Raw genomic sequence first — 17,090 nt, forward strand, 5'->3', positions numbered from 1 at the left:
GAATCGATAAGCTAAAAAATCAGGTCATATATATAGAATCTGAATTTGATCTGACAAGGTTAACAAAAACTTAATTTGGATTCATACTTAATTTACACTCATCAAACCTCAAACTAACAATTTTACAACTATTAAATTTGCAAGGACTCTTTGATCAAACAAGCAATTTTTATGGCTTATATTTTGATACAACACTTTCAACAGCCATAATAAATGGTTTTAAAGATCTTAAAAAACAATGGACTTTTTGCTCTTAAGGATTGTTTACTAGGAAAAAAAAATCTTAAAAAGGCTATGATAACTATGATTTCAGGCCTTTGAAATCTTATACTAGAGACCAGCATATCTTTTTTAAGTGATGCTTAGAATATAAAGTGCATAGAGTGCATAACAAAGGGTTTAATTGAAAAGTCCAATCCAATTAAACTCCAAATGTTCATTTTGTATCTATATCCTATCTATAAATTTCAAATTTTGTAATAACTTGCAACTGATCACTTTTTAGCTTATTAGAGTTTTATAAATTTTTTCCTCACAAACACTAGAACTTAATATGTAAATCACATATTTGATAAGAGATACTATCTTTTATATAAAATTTAACCAATATCTACATTTTTAAAAATATTTTCTATATTTATTTATTTTCATCTCCATGCAATGCTGCGAATGTGGCTGCTCCTTGAGTTTAATGGGCCGGGCTGGGCCAGGCTTTTATTTTTTGTTAGAAGGGCCAGTTTTGTTTGATGAGGTTAGGTTAAAAATTTTAGGGCACCCCTGTGGCATAAATTATCGGCCATCACAGCTAGAGAGCAAAAAGGAGAGCAGCGGCTCATCGCTTCGTCGCCCCCATGTGTCCTTCCGCCATGAACACGAAGAAGGAGAAGAAGAAGTCCAAGAAGAGAAAGGACAAACCAAACCCTCTAGCCGAAGAGGAGAATCCCATCAACGGCAAGGTAGAAAAGGAGGAAGAGCATGGAGAGGACGGGGATCAGAACTCCAAGACCTCGGAGGAGGAGGCCAATGGCGGCGGCGGCGATGGAGAAGGACATGGAGACGAAGGGGAAGAGGAGAAGGCTCCCGTTGCGAAGAAGCAAAAGACGGGAGAGAAGAAGGGCTCCGGGATCATGACCTCTGATCCCTTCTCTCGGCTTCCGCTCTCCGAGCTCACCATGACGGCCATCAAAGAGATGGGATTCGTCAACATGACCCAGGTGAAAGCTTCTTTAAGATTTTTCCTCTATTTGCTTGTTTTCTTAGGGGTGGGTTTAAGGGGTTTTAGGGTTTTTCGAGCAAGTTAAGAATATTGCAGAAAAATCTGTTTTTTATGTATTTTTCATGGTTAATGATGTTGCCTCTTATCGCACGCACTTGGAATTTTTCAATCAGGGTTTTAATTTGCTTTTTAGGTGCTTCATACTTCTGCTGCTATACCGTATGTTGATGGACTGCCTTATATTTTATATATTTCTGTAGTTTGGGGTTAAGAATTTGTGGTAATTATGACTGTTGAGCAGCTTTGTATTGGAATTTATGCTCGCAGATTCAATCTAGAGCAATCGCGCCGCTGTTGGAAGGGAAAGAGGTTATGGGCGCTGCAAGGACAGGTTCGGGAAAGACTCTAGCTTTCTTGATACCAGCAGTCGAGTTGCTGTACCATATCAAGTTTACTGCTAGGAATGGAACTGGAGTTATCATAATTTGTCCAACAAGGGAGCTGGCTATTCAAGTATGAATCTTTTTCTTGGTTCTTGAAATCTGAGGAAAGCTTTGATTCATGAAATTCTTATTTATCTAAAATGAACGACATTTCTATTTCTATGCTGATTTTGCAATCTTTTAGCTGCCTTTGTTATATTGATCTTTGAATTTTAAAGGTGTAACTTGAAGCATCAGTTAGAGTTTCACTTGCAAGATTGCCTGCTGAGAAGAAACTACTGTTACTTTACCATCATAGACACTTGAATTCTCATATCAAGAAAAAGAACCCATACTAATGGTGATGAACACCATAATTTGAATGCATGTCACTTCAAAAATATAAGCCAGAAAATTATGGTTTCAAGAGAAGACATATACTGTTCCTATGTAACTTCAACTTTACAATGGTTGGAACCCATGTAGCATACTGGTTGCATAAGTTATATAAAATTGCAATATCCAGAGGAGTGATTGTGTTTAACAAAAGGTGGTTCCCCTCAATTTATGTCCTTTATGAATCTTGTTAGATATGTTTCTCCAACACCATTACCTTTTTTTTCAATAAAAGGTTTTCAATGCCAATTTTCTTTAGGTATTCCAACGGTGCCACATTCCATTGGAATATCTTAATAACTTGCTGATGATACCTAGGGGTGGCAAAAATTGACCTGATCTGAAAACGCGACCCAACCAAACACGACCTTGTTTGTGCCCGGTTTGGGTCAATGTTTTTTGTAGTTAGGGTGGGTATGGATCAAATTTTCTGACCCAGATTTTAAATGAGTTAGGTATGATTCAAAGCTTTGATTCGACTCGGATTTTGAGGGTGTAGAGTTCTATGTGGGTCAAAACAAAGTGGCAGAAAGAGAAGAGTGGCCGCTCCATGCAAGGTCCTTCCAGGTTGAGACCAAATTTAGGGTGCGTTGAGTCATTATCGTTGATAGGCATTTTTTCAATGATTCACTCTGTATCATATTTAAGATTTTGAACTAAATATACACCCTATCTTTCCCTGATGCACTCCTTGTTGCATTATACTTTATCTAGGCGCGTCCTAAAGTTGTCATACCTTGGAGTCAAAGGGGAAATTGGAGGTAGGATAAGTAGATACTATGTTTTATTTGATTCTTCTGAAGGAATAATTGTTGACTGATGTTTGGTTCAGCAAAATAAGAGGAATATGAGGGATATGATTTTGAGGGGCCTGGGTTAGATGGATCATGGATATGTTGATCAAGGCATTGGAGAAGTTGTACATATGGTATAAAGGTTAAAATGTTAATTATTATGTGCATTTTGTGTCCATTAATTCCAGGAACTAAAACCTATTAAGAGGAAATTGTTTTTATTGTGTTTTATAGACATGTATATACGTCAGGGGTCTATATTTGGTATGTTGCATGTGTTTTAGACTGATGTTTATTTTAGTGTAGGCAATGAATCATGTGTTAAGTTCTGGAATCAACCTTGGTAAAAGGATACTGATCCTTAACATGTCGTTCTTGCTTGTTTTCACTAATCAATCGGTATTCTTCTGAATAAGTTCGTTACCATTTCCAGCATGAAGGTGTTGGACTTGAAGACAAGGGAGATTGTTATGTCATCTTGTAGTTTTGAACAAAATTTATCTTCCAGCAGAAAGTTAATTTTTTTTAAAAAAACTCTTCAATTTATCTTCCACTTGGGCCTAGATTAATGAACAGGAATTGCCTCTATGTAGCTTTATTAGAGGCTAGTTATCTTGTCTTGGAAGATGGGCAGAAATAGTTTGCTCAAGGATTAAAACAAACCAACTGGAATTCTCACTCTATGTGCGTGCAACACATTGCTACCTATGGCTATCTGCAATATTATGTAATCCTAATTAGTTCTGTTGAAACTTGCAAATGACATGCATGTGATCTAAAGGTTGATGCAGTTGATTCTTCTTGCTGATTAGAATTGAGCTCAATGGTGTATTGTGAAAATGGTAATCCTATGCTAATCTTTAATTTTATACTTCTGGCAGGCTAATCTTTCATTTATATTGCAGACACATGCTGTGGCGAAGGACCTTTTGAAGCACCATTCACAAACTCTTGGATTGGTTATAGGTGGTGCAGGACGGAGAGGAGAAGCTGAGCATCTTGCAAAGGGGGTAAATATATTGGTAGCTACACCTGGCAGGCTTTTGGACCATCTTCAAAATACCAAGGGGTTTATATATAAAAATTTGATGGTAAAGAAAGGTTTCTTATTCCTTGTTACTCTATCAATGTAATTTGTAGTATTTATCTGATGTAATTTTTATGACCTTGATGTTTATATTTCTCTGTGAGCGTTTAGTTGTTTCTCATAGGATACTATATTGGAATTTCGAAACAAGTTATTTGTCTACTTTTAGACTAGTTGTTTATGAAAATTTGGGGAGATGATCAGCTGTTTGAATTTATCAAAGGCATGACCTTTTGCGGCTGAGAGGTGGAGAACATGTTAGCTGTTGTCATTCAAAGAACTGGGGAAAAAAATTGACTAAGCGGTTTATGTTTCACATAATGTCTTTCACATGTGATTTTGTCATTTGAAATTAAGTTAGAAGGTTCTTACTTAACCTATATGAGTTTCGGGTGTGTTTTGGAGGCAGAATCTATATGACTGGTTTCGCATATTGATTAGTAACATAGATTTGCTGGTGGATGTTTCAGAACTTGTGTATGTGTGTACTTGTGAGAGAATTTATCTGTTTATAACAAAAAGAGAATTTGGCTGTTTTCTGTGGAGTGATTCCCATCCCATGTGCATAATCATAACACAGGGATGTTATAAGTATATTGCATGGTCATTTGCATATGCTATCTCCTTAACTCAGACAATGATGATATTGTTCAGTTAATGACTTGTATCATATGCATGGTTATCCATGCATCGTTTTTTGTATATCATATGAATATTCAGTGGAAAATGGATTTAGAGCCCATTTTCTCAAGTTCTCATACATAGGAAGATAGTGCTTTTTAATTCAATGTGAACATATGGATTTTTACTTATGGTCTTCTTCTGAATGCAGTGTCTCATAATTGATGAAGCTGATAGAATATTGGAAGCTAACTTTGAGGAAGATATGAAGCAAATATTTAAGCGCCTACCCGAGGTATTAATCATCTAATCCAGGAATTAAGTTGTTTGTTTGTTTTCTTGTTTGCATAAAGTAGAAACTGTAAAAGCTTTTAGATGTCATGATTGATCCTTACTTGTTATTCTACTAAATCTGGGAAAAGCAGTAACTTGTGAAATTTCAATTCTTTTGTGGAACCTGCATTCCAGCCAAAACAAAGATCGCAGTTTTGTCTGTCTTTGTCTTTTTTATTTTTAAAGAGCACAAACATTATCATTTGACTTTATTAAAGACAAAAAGAACAGGTATATAGCAGTTATAGAGATATCCAGTCAAAGCTCCAGTCAAAATGAGTCTGCTTAATATTTCAAAAGGAAGCTACATGTAACACAGAAACACCTGTGGGAAAAGAGGATAGATGTTACCAAGATGCACCTGAAAGCAATAATGATACATGCAACACTGAGACCGTCAGCAGAATTTAAAAAAACAACCCAATAGTTGGCAAAGCATCATTACAAATTAGAGAGGCTACAAATTAGTTCCTCACACCGTACTATTACCCCAAACCCATGCAAGGACAATAATCCAGACATTAGACATTTTCATCTGTCTATTTTAAGACGTTGCTGAAATGCCCATTAGCAGTCAGCTTGGCTGATCCAATGCTGGTCAGTGTATGCCCAGATCCATCTAATTTACATATAATATTCAAGTTTGTTAGTCAATGCTGAGATAATCACACTTTCTAAGATGATTTCTGGGGCAATTTTTCCCTTTGCAGGAAAAGTCACACTCTTAGAATATATATTTCTTTGACCCGGTGAATATTCGATTCTTTAAATCAATGAGATCATAGTTCAAGCTTTCCTATTTGTTATGGTTCACCCCCTCCCAACCTCACCCATCTATTACATGTATCTATGTTTCTTTAAGTTGATACAGAAACTCTAGTTATATCTGAACCATATTTTTCGTGCTGTGAGCTGAACAATTACACATTACCAAGTCATGACATTTATATATCAATTATGATGGCCTTATTAAACTGAGCCATTTATTTCAATTTCTGAGCTGGTTTCATTTTCACTCTCTTTACACATGGAATTTTGCGCAATACTAATTGTGAGCTTATTTTATGTCATTAATGTGCAGAAAAGGCAAACAGCTCTTTTTACTGCTACACAAACCAAGGAGGTTTGTGTTTTTCATTTGGATATTTACGTCAGTTTTTATTTCCTGTATGCTCATTCCATGCAAACAATACATTACTAGGTGGAAGATTTTGCACGTTTGTCATTTAAAGGAAAGCCAATATACATTGGAGTTGATGATGGTAGATCAAAGGTAGGGTTCCAGATGTGCTCTGTCACTGCCCGTGCCCGTTGTTTCACTATATGGTATTGACAAAATGCATGGCACAGGTTACTGTGGAGGGGTTGCAGCAGGGTTATTGTATTGTTCCAAGCAACAGAAGATTTCTTGTTTTATATGCTTTTCTGAAGAGAAACCTGTCCAAAAAGATCATGGTTTTCTTTTCTTCCTGCAACTCTGTCAAGTACCACGCAGAGCTCCTAAGATATATTCAGGTTGATTGTTTGGATATCCATGGAAAGCAAAAGCAGCAGAAACGGACCACCACCTTTTTTGACTTCTGCAAAGCAGAGAAGGGAATCCTATTGTGTACTGATGTTGCTGCTCGTGGACTGGATATACCTGCTGTGGTAAATATTCCTAGTTCCACTTTTGCCATGATGTTCCTGTTCCTGCATCTTAACCTTGTCTAACCTAAACTAATATATATCTCTTCCTTTTATCTTTCAGGACTGGATTGTACAGTATGATCCCCCTGATGAACCAAAGGTGGGCACAAGGGATGCTTAACTGCAATTTTCATTTGTGCTTGGGTGCTGATGTAGACAAATGCTAATGTCTCTTTCTGAATCTGTGCACTTTCAGGAGTATATTCATAGAGTTGGGCGAACAGCCCGTGGGGAAGGTGGCAAAGGACATGCCTTGTTGTTTCTGTTGCCTGAAGAGTTACAATTTCTTCGCTATTTGAAGGTATAGGCATAATATCCTCTCAAAAATAATCTTCCATCATGTTGACGTGGTATTTGAGTAATGATATGGTCGACTGTGCTTTCAGGAAGCCAAGGTGCCTGTGAAAGAATATGAGTTCAATGAAAAGAAGGTTCCGAATTTGCAGTCGCACCTGGTATCACTTTCTGTGGATATCTTTGAAGTTGCTTTCGCTTGTGCTTACATTGCTTTGTCACGAGCTAAATAGTTGAACAAACTTGCAGGAGAAAATTGTGGGAGAAAACTACTATCTCAATCAGTCAGCCAAAGATGCATACAGGTCCTACATCTTATCATACAATTCACACTCTATGAAGCACATCTTCGATGTGCACCACCTCAACCTAAAGGTACCGATATGCTTCCCTTCTAAGAGGTTCTTGTATCTACATGTTGCTATTAGGGATATTAGTAAAATGAAGGTTCTGCTTGCGACCTGGCTAAGTCTGTTTAAAATTCATGCACAAGGTTTCTGTTGACCTTAGTCTCATGATTCTTGAAAACTTGACGGTACTCAACATGTGATAAATTTCCTGTCAAGTATCTTTCTTTTTAATAGATTTGATCAATATGGCAATTGTCATCAAATCTAGCGATTAGTAACCTTGAATTGTTATTTAATAGCCATATACTTTTCGCTAAACTGCAGCAACCTGTTTGTTCTTAGAAATTAAGTGACGGCTGTATTGTACGTTTAATGCTTGTGTTGATGAGATCTTGTGAATGCTTGTTAAAAGAATCACGTGGGCTGTTTGAGACTAATTTAGATTTATTGTGGGCTGTTTGATAGGATGTAGCGGCATCCTTCTGTTTTAGCAATCCACCAAAAATAAATCTAGACTTGGAGAGCAACGCATCCAAGTTTAGGAAGAAGATGCGTAAAGTTGATGGTAGCCGCCATGGTATCAGTGCAAGCAATCCTTATGGAAGGAAGAGCGCTGATGTCGAAAGACAGTTTTCGAGATTTTAAAGAGATGTTTGCACCAAGGCGAAGAAGCTACTGCTGAAATTGCGCAAGCAAACTTTATGGAAAAATCCAGGATGGACTTAAATTTTGCTAGATGTCAACCCATGCAGAATGTGTTTTGACTTTTGTGTGCTAATTATTTAGTCAATATTGTTTTTTTATGTTTTTTCAATGCAGATGCCAGTGTTAGTTTCTAGGGTTGTAATTTAACTTGTTCTTCATTGATACTGCTGTTACGGTCACAGATGACTGTTATAAATGAGGAAGGTAATTTTAGGAACACTGGCGTGTGTATGAATATTAGTGTATCATCAATTTTGGCATACTTTTGTGGAACTTCTTCTATATGGTTTTCGTTTTGTAGAAATGATAAAAGGGGGAAAATGTGATAAAAGATTGACCCCACCACCACCTTTTTTGAGGCTATGTATTCATCTGAAATGTTCGTCTCGGAGGATGTGACGCCAAAGTCTCCCACAAACTAAAGCTAACGCAGCTGATGTGCAGTTTTTTAATTGCTTTGTTCACTGGTGGACCTTGGTACTGTACAGCGCCAAATACAGCCAGGCAGAAAAGGAAGCAATTCGTTGGATAGACTTTTTTTTATATGCATTATAAATATATGAAATTGTATATAAACTCTTACAAATTTATTATTTATGTGGATAATTTTATAATTATTTTTATTCTTATATATTCTTATGAATAACGAAAAGCACATGTATTTCTTTGCAAATTTACTATATATATATATATATATATATATATATATGTATATTTTTATCACATCCTCTGAAAATTATAAAAGTATATATATAAATAAAAAATTAGTGAAATTATACATATGGTTTTGGATATTTATAAAGATATACATGTAATTTTTTAAATACCTGCGGCAAATCACGTTGTGCTCGGTTGTGTTTTTTTTAATACCCAAATATGGTTCATGAAACTCAGCCAGAATGAGTTACAGAAAAATTGCACTTTTAAAATAAGTCAAATCTTCCGCAGAAGGAAATTATTATTTTTTTTACAGTTCGATGCTAGAACGCGCTGGGTTTAGTACCTGAGCATCTGCCACAAAGAAATGGCGAAAGAACACTCCCATGCGCTGCAGGAATCACCACCAATGCAGCAGATAAAAACGCAAATGGCACCTTAATATCATAATACCACAAGGTCTCATCACATCCGTGAAGGCAGAAAGGATCTACTGCGTTCCGTCTTCGCACATGGCGGATGGTAATCAGGCGGACCTGCTTCCTCTGGCGACGCGGCCGGCGCCACCCCGCTTGTGCTCACGACGATGGTGCCTGCACCGGAATGACCGAGGGTGGCGAGTCGGAGAGCAGACGCACTGCTTCGGCCCACCACCAGGCGAGGAAGAAGCCGCCGCTGCCCCGGTCCACCTCGTTGATGGCGGCGGTAGCCACGGCGAAGAGGAGGTAGACCAGGGTGGCGCATGAGGGGCGCAGAATTGCGAGGGTTATGAGTTCGGGGTGGTGGAGATAAGGGGAAAAGAAGGGGGGAGAATTTGAGATGAATGATTGCTTTGATGGAAATGAAAGGATTGTTTGCTGTAATCGGAGCGCCTGTTGTTGGTATTAGCTTGCTTGGTTTTGGATGGTGGCAATGCATCGTTTTAGCTGGCCGCTTTCCTTTTTTTTATTCGTTTGCATTTTTTTTAAATTTAATTTGCTAGAAAGATGGCCCGTACACTTTTAGTATAGATATATTTTAAAAAATTTTTAAAATAATTAATTTTAGAATGCTCTTGGCAGTCTTTATCTAATTCATAGGTTTCGAAAATAATCAGCTACATATGAAGCCATCCAATCTGTGACCCTATTTATCTCTCTATAAACATGCTCATTTTAGGGAGTAGCATCTCCACTTATTATAGCCCAAATATCTCAAAATAAAGAGTAAAAATATTGTAGATGCATGCCTCCAAAAAATTGCTTTCCCTTTTGATACTTCACTTTGGCAGCGGATTCGTCGTTTTAATTATTTATTCGTAAACGTTGGGATAAGGTAAGAAATGGCTCCAGTGTGGTTTAAAGACTTTTTTAAAGTTGCGTCCTCCGTGGCATTTGTCCAGGCAATACGTTAACTATTTCAAGTGTCAAACGGGGTCTACATGGCCAAGCGAACTGTTTGGCCGGTTTGCAAGTAATTACGTTTAAATCTCCTTGTAATTTTCTGCATGCTTATCGAATTGAAAAAGAAACGTTTCCGCTATATGTTAAATTATTAATTAGTAATTTCATCCCTCCAAATACAAGTATCTGGCTGCAAGGTTACGAATAGATAAAGACAGAAAACCTTTGGGATCTTTCCATGCTGCGCCTGTGGCCACAGCTAAGTGGGGTCGAAGTGCGCAGGAGTTTTGTTCCGAGGGGAGGAAAAGAAGACCACAAAGACACAAAGTCTTTGATTGGAAAAGAAAATTGAAGGGGCAAAAAGAATAAATAAGTAACGGTCACTAAGCATATCTTTGATAATTGGAAATCCCAGATTAACTGCCACTTTATATTTAGTCTTTTTTGGTCAAAAATTTTATGTTTAAAAGAGAAGGAGGGCACTGAATAGCTGATCTGAGAAAATGAGTTTCCTTCAGTAATTGTAGAACCAGTTGATGCAACCAAAGATACAAAAAGTTAACTCTAGAATAGGTAGAAGATCGCCGCGATTCCAAGGAGAATCACAAATGAAAACAAATTCAAGATAAACCATTTCAATTATCAGAATGCATTCCAATCTGTACTGCCGCTAGAGTCGTGCCCCCTTTTGCTTCACACAAGCAGTGCTTATAGATAAACATACAGGGTGAGAAGAAAATAAACGGAAGAATAACCTCATATAAATGCTCATATAACCATAATAGATAACATAATCTCCAGTCAGTTCATGATAGGCATATGAACTGTTTATTTACAACACTTGCGTGTTTTCTCAGTTACAATATATGCATAGTATTACAAGGACCCTGATCTAATCAACATATATCACAACAATGAATGGCAAAAAGCTAGCTCTAGCCTGATAGAGAAGCAAACAATAACAATTAAGCATTATCCAGAAAGCTATTTTGCTTCATGCATCGGCCATCACTGAACAAAGAATACAGACGAGAAAAATGATCAGAAAATATACAGCCAGTGAAGACATAAAAAGCGCACAAAATTGTCCATGATAAAAGAGAAATGACTCACCTCAGGGTAGCAATCTTGATGAATGATCTTCTGGGTTTCTGGATTTATATTTACCGAGCAAGAAACCCTTCCCTGTGAAAGAAAAAAGACCAAAGATCAAATTTATTAGGGACCAGATCCACATTGCAATAGAAGATGGTTATGTTCTCTGAATTTTAGGCACAAATTAGGAACACCCAAAAGAGGATAAAAATTAGTAGCACTCCCAAGAACTAGGGCATCACTTGCAGCTCTCCCCTACTTGACTTGTTAACTTAGGACTGAAGCATCTTGGGACGATGCCAAGGAAGAGTTGAGGCATTAGGAACAAGATATTCTAGCTAGCTGCTTTAAGTCTCAAATCTCCTCCGATGAAGAAGCTCCGGGAGGAGAGGGATGTCAAGGGATTGCTGAGACCTTAGGTAGCAGAACAAGGCAAATGACAATCTGAACCTACTTGCTTATAGGATCCTTAAGAAGATAGTTCGCTAGCATGAGTGGGTTGGATAAATCAGAATAATTATAGTGAGTTGCCTTGTGATAAACGACACTGAGTACAGTTGACAAGAGTCAGTTTTATACTTTTTCTCATGCCGCTTGTTGCACCCTATGATAAATTTAGGTCTTGTGTTTCTCTCATCTGCACACCTGATAGACCAATATCTATGTATCTAAATTCCCTAAATTCCAGCCAAATCCATGATTCATATGAACTGTATATATAGCATCTGCATAAAGCAGGAAGAAAAAAGAACTTGAGGAAAAAAATTAATAATAGTAGTAACCAACAACAAGTCGACAACATTTGTTTTATAATTACTTGCTTTAAGTTATCATCTTAACAGGTGTCACAGAGAACGCTGAAAGCAAAATTGAACAAGAAAGAAATGATGGCACAGTGTGTATTGCAGGAATAGCTTCTGATACCCTTGCATATGCCTTGTCCAAGTTGAAAAACACAATACGCAGAGTGTTTTTTTCCATGCTTGTAGGTTTAATCCTACAATACTAGGTGCACTTTTGTCCAATTGTATATCACTTGTCTTTCTATGTATGACAGTGTGTGTACCATAATATTGCTCTCATTTGGTGTTTTCATGATTTTGAAAATCCTCATTATTAAGATACTAAACCAAATTATCTCAATGTTTGACCTGAAATTTGAACCTTGATCGGCATGTCATTGCATTGATGTAGCATAGTCTTCTTTTTATTTCTTGATAATCAGTTTCCTTTTCTAATCCCCAGTCTGTCCTTGACTGAAATGGTTTAGTATCAACCAAAATCAATCTAAAATTGCCTCATTTTAAAAAATTTCTAAAGTTTCAATCACTTCTGGCCAACCTGGTATACTTTAGATATTTTTCATTATTTCCAGCCACCTTTTTGTCAACCTCACTCAAAACCAACATATATTAGATTTGAAATCCTTGTGTGCTGTTTCACTTTCTCTTATTTTGATAATTAAGTATGTTCATGAGAAAAGTCCGTTGTCTTGGTACCGGACCTTGTACCGGTACCACACTAGCATAGTGTCGTACGGTATGGTACAGAATTTTTTTTGGCGTACTGAGTGTCGGTATGCCACCCATATTGTATACCAGTGCTGAACCGGTACAGTACGGTATTCTCCATACTGTCCGGTTTGGGCCAATACAGCGTACCATGTTCATGAGTGATAAAATTGAGCTTCTAGAAAATATTTTACAATATTATTGTTGAACTATATGAGTTTTAGGTGTACATATAAAAGCAAGTTTAAGCGACAAAAATTCAAGGGGAAAATAGGTTTTTCTAAAATTAATTACAGTAAATTATTAACTTCTACAAAATAAGCAAGGTCACAAGTATCTTGTCCAAATTTTATGAAGTGCCTCAAACTAACCAAAAAAGTTATATGTGTTTATATGTATGTATGTATGTGTTCATAAAAGTAATCTTTTCTATTATTCCAACAGGAATGCATGTATTTAATCTATGAGATTTTGAATGATAGTGCATAATAATTCTTAAATTGTTTCTAATAGTTCTTTTAACTTTTTTCCCTTTTTCTTCTGTACTCTAGAGTTTCTAATAAGTAATTTTTAATAATTTTTAAGAGTTTATCATAACCACCATTTTTTCATAGATGTTGCACCCAAGTTTTCCAATCAACAAAATGCATTGATATTTGATATCTTCTATTGATTTCTATCCTTTTATTTTTGGGAAAATCATAGAAACACCCCTCTACTTTGATTGTTTGCACTCTCGACTTTCAAAATTTTTAATTAGGCTCTTTAAGTTACCAAACTGACCTAATGTGATACTACCATTCATCTCGATTAACAGAGTGATGTCATGTATCCATCATATGATAACTTATATTTCTTTTAGGATTAAAATATCGCTAACACAATTAACTATTTTTATAGATTCTTGGTGTATAATCGGTGGCATGGTATGTCGTACCAGCCCAAATCGAACAGTATGGAGCGTACTGTACCATATCGGTACGGATGGCGTATCGACATCCGGCAAGCCAAAAAATTTTTGTGTTGTACCGTACTAACATTGTGCTAGTGCGGCACTGGTATGGAGTCCAATACCGAGACAACAAACCTTGATCGGCGGTGCTGATTTTATTGAGAACAACTACCACAATTATAGAAGAAACAATAAGAAAAATCCAATTATTTCCTTCATCTTGAAGGAAATACCTACCATGGTGACCATGTCTAGCCAGGCACTACTGAGTTAGAATATTCGAAATACATCCATCAATCATGGGTTTTCTCATTCTGAGCATATTATGGTTTCTAGAGTTATTAACTTTCTCTTGTGCATTTTACCAAATACTTGTGCCATAGACATGGAGGTGTAAATATTGGTGGGGGGTGGTGGTGTAAAGAGATGGAGGGGGATGGTAGCAAAGAGAGGTAGAGTAGAAGAATAACGGCTTGTACAATGGAAGAAAAGGGTTTGCAACAGATGCACTTGCACCCCAAACGCTTTGGACTCCATTGGCCTCAATATCATCAACGGCTTGCACCCATTTCCTTTTTTTCTAGTTATATCAATGATATAATAATGAAAATTGAGCTTGTCTACTTGCTCATGAAGTGATCATACCTTGACAATAAGGTTCATTGAAAGATATGTCATCATTACTCTGTATTTTCTGATCAAACAGCATTTGTAGATTACTCTCATGGTTACATAATTTGATTCAATAAATTGAAACCATGAGGAGTCCATAAATATGTACTTTATGATATTTCACATAATCTTATATAGAAATCATACTTCTTATGGATATTGTTGTGAAAACATTGAATCACTTTTCTTTTACTGATAAAAAGGCATTGCATATAATTGATAGTGAAGATTTGAAAAGTAAAACAAGACTTGGTGGAGTCAACCTATAAGAGGCCACCCACAATGAAAGCACCACCATCAAATGTAACTTCAAGATTCTACCACCTAAATTTGCTTTCGGAGGATGTAACATGCAAGGTAGTAATGTCCTAAATTTGTTAAATTGTCTAACTTTATATTATCATATTCAGGTATTTTCAAATGTTGTTTGGGTCGAGCTTGAACAAAATCCGACTTCGTAGATAAAAGTTACTGCCTTGCACTTGTTTATCATCCATGGTCAAGCTTGATATAGTGGTAAGGATTATTGCTTATCGTTCATCGCTATCCTTGATCAAGCCTGATATAGTGGTATAGTAGTACAAGGCAAGGATAAGGAGGACGGCAAGGAGCGAGGAGACTGCGAGGACGAGCTTGAAGCGGAGGTTAGTCTGGAGAATTCCCTAGGATTTGGACAGCAGAGACTTGTGTGTGCATCAAAGTCCAATTCTTTGCCGCCTCTACCATCACCACCATAGAGCAGTAGAGAAGGTGGCAGAAGAGCTTATGGACGGTGAAGGCAAGGATGAGGAGGAAGACTATCAATGGAGGCAAAGAGAGAGGAAGATGAATCAGAGCCATTGGAGAAGAGATTGAGGTTGATGGATAGAGTAGGGGTTGCATGTGAGAAAGGTGAACCAAGAATTCGGTAAAAGGCTTAGGAAGGAGATGTTTTCAACTTTCAGGGTGGATCACTAACGGCGTTGGGTGGTATATGGGCTATAAGAGCACATTGGTCATTATGGTAACTCAAAGGATCCAATTAAAATTTTTTAAGGCCTGGAGGTGTGAGTGCAAATTGGTAAAAGTAGAGAGGGTTTCTATAAATTTGGAGTTTTTTGTGTATATTTAATTCTTTGAATTTTTCCTAACAAAATCTCAAAACTTAGAACTTGGTTCCGAAGAAACTGCTAGAGTGACACCCCCCTCTGGCCAAGCCAGACCAAAACTCAAAATCAAGTTTTTTGATAGTTGTTTCTAGCAACTTGGGTTTTCAATAAACTTTATATGTATGCGCCCACTAGTGCAGTTGGTAAAGTCATTAGGATGAGTTGGTTAGACCTATGTAATACAAATATACTATGATAAATATGATCACTTTCACGCAAATTGCTAGAAAGAAGTAATTGACCCAAAGTTCCTCGATTATGCATTGGAAGTGATATATTCATGCCTTAAGCAGAGGTTGCAAATTCAAGACTTCCGATGGAATTTATCCTTCTTTACTTACAAGACTTTCAGCTTATAAATCTGATCGATAAATCTTAATTCTTTTACATTTTGCTCTTTTATGAGTTTATCTTAAACTGGCTGATCAACAATTGTTCATCTTCTTCAGACAAGGGAGTAGAAGGTGGTTCTCTACTCTCGTGAGCACTTGATACATCTTGTAACCACCGTGACAAAGAAGTGCAAATTACACGCATTACATTCAATCCGAACCAAATATATCTATATGCATATTGATATCATAATGAATTAATAGAGGCAATTAATAAAGATAAGAAAACACAATTTTAGCAAGTAGTTGAGAGAAAAGAAAGCCATGGATGATCGCAGAGGAGTAAAGGAGATTTTTTTCTAGTCAAACCTGAACGGGAACTTGAAAGAAGAAGGGGCGTAGCTTGCCCTGGACCTCGGCGAACGTATCCAGCAGTAAGGAACCCCTGTTGAGATCCTCGATCAGATAAGAGGCATCGTCGAGGAACTGGATCCCGTCGAGCCGGAGCTCGACGTCCACGTACGACAACCCCCTTGCGCTCACGCGCCCGCCGCTGGAGGTCACGGTCCCGAGCCGCTGCCCACGGTACCCGACGGAGACCGCGAGGGAGCCGTAGTTGAGGGCGACAAAGTCCGGGTTCCGGACCAGGAGCTCGACGCCGAGGGTGACGTCCATGGCGGCGTCGGGCGGCCGGGAGATGTGGATGCGGTCGAGGCGGAAGTGGGAGACCTGGAGCTCGGGGTCGGAGGGCCAGAGCAAGTAGGCGGCGAGGGCGATGAGGATGGTGGCGAGGGCGAAGACGAGGAGGCAGGTGAGGGAGCAGAGAAGAGCCCACCAGCGGCGCCGGGGAAAGGGGTAGGGCGGGAGGAAGATGAAGGCCGGGATGACGTAGCATGGAGGAGGGGGCGGCGGAGGAGGTGGAGGAGGTGGAGGAGGCGGCGAAGAAGAAGGAGGGAGGAGCGGCACCGCCTTGTCTTCCGTTCTCGCCGTCATGTCCGTCCGTCCGGTGGTCCTCTCAGTCTCCGGCGCTGCCCCCGAATTTTATTTCTGTTGCGACGACACGTTTCACAACCATGGCTGTACGAACTACCAAGTTCTCACAGTGTCGTTACTCGTGCGTTCGTATTTCCGCACCAAGTAGCTACCTTCGCTTGCCGTCAAAGTCTTAAAAAAAAAAAAGCCTAAAAAACATATCCGGTGATATTTCTCATTCAGGAAAGATTCTATGAGATCAACAAGGGAATGCCACGTGGGCGCGTTATTTACACATTGAGGCTAAACGCGATCTCGTTGAGGTTTAGCTCCGAATTGGCTATCTGGCTTAATCCACTCTCACACAAAAAATTTCACCTTGGGTTCGAAACTAAACAAATCAAGCTTGAGCTGAGATTCGTATAGTTTAATTTTAAATCTTGGAATCAGTTAAATGTTAAA

General features: G+C 38.1%; 2 protein-coding genes across 2 annotated transcripts; one reads left to right on the top strand and one right to left on the bottom strand.

Moving 5' to 3' along the window:
* The first annotated feature begins 754 nt into the window (after positions 1–754).
* Positions 755–8,189, top strand: LOC103697224 (DEAD-box ATP-dependent RNA helicase 27-like). The gene is made up of 12 exons (XM_008779043.5): positions 755–1,214; positions 1,544–1,729; positions 3,734–3,919; positions 4,748–4,831; positions 5,951–5,992; positions 6,071–6,142; positions 6,220–6,519; positions 6,620–6,658; positions 6,755–6,859; positions 6,945–7,013; positions 7,102–7,227; positions 7,668–8,189. Exons 1-12 carry the CDS (start codon positions 852–854, stop codon positions 7,845–7,847), a joined length of 1,752 nt encoding a protein of 583 aa, XP_008777265.3. The 5' UTR covers positions 755–851; the 3' UTR covers positions 7,848–8,189.
* A 2,496-nt stretch (positions 8,190–10,685) lies between these two features.
* LOC103697223 (uncharacterized) lies at positions 10,686–16,791 on the bottom strand. Its single transcript, XM_008779042.5, has 3 exons — positions 16,026–16,791; positions 11,060–11,131; positions 10,686–10,957 (listed from the first exon to the last, which is right to left on the bottom strand). Exons 1-3 carry the CDS (start codon positions 16,647–16,649, stop codon positions 10,955–10,957), a joined length of 699 nt encoding a protein of 232 aa, XP_008777264.1. The 5' UTR covers positions 16,650–16,791; the 3' UTR covers positions 10,686–10,954.
* Positions 16,792–17,090: the final 299 nt, after the last annotated feature.

Source organism: Phoenix dactylifera, chromosome 1 (assembly GCF_051530095.1).
Source record: "Phoenix dactylifera cultivar Ajwa chromosome 1, Ajwa_hap1_PhDact_Kaust_v1.1, whole genome shotgun sequence".
NCBI lineage: Eukaryota > Viridiplantae > Streptophyta > Magnoliopsida > Arecales > Arecaceae > Phoenix > Phoenix dactylifera.

Excerpts from the sequence above, each read along its gene's own strand:
- LOC103697224 (XM_008779043.5), top strand. The coding sequence starts at position 852 with ATGTGTCCTTCCGCCATGAACACGAAGAAGGAGAAGAAGAAGTCCAAG. Across the intron at positions 4,832-5,950 it reads TATTTAAGCGCCTACCCGAG|AAAAGGCAAACAGCTCTTTT; the intron begins GTATTAATCATC and ends ATTAATGTGCAG. Across the intron at positions 5,993-6,070 it reads CTGCTACACAAACCAAGGAG|GTGGAAGATTTTGCACGTTT; the intron begins GTTTGTGTTTTT and ends ATACATTACTAG.
- LOC103697223 (XM_008779042.5), bottom strand. The coding sequence starts at position 16,649 with ATGACGGCGAGAACGGAAGACAAGGCGGTGCCGCTCCTCCCTCCTTCT. Across the intron at positions 11,132-16,025 it reads TCTTTCAAGTTCCCGTTCAG|GGAAGGGTTTCTTGCTCGGT; the intron begins GTTTGACTAGAA and ends TTTCTTTCACAG.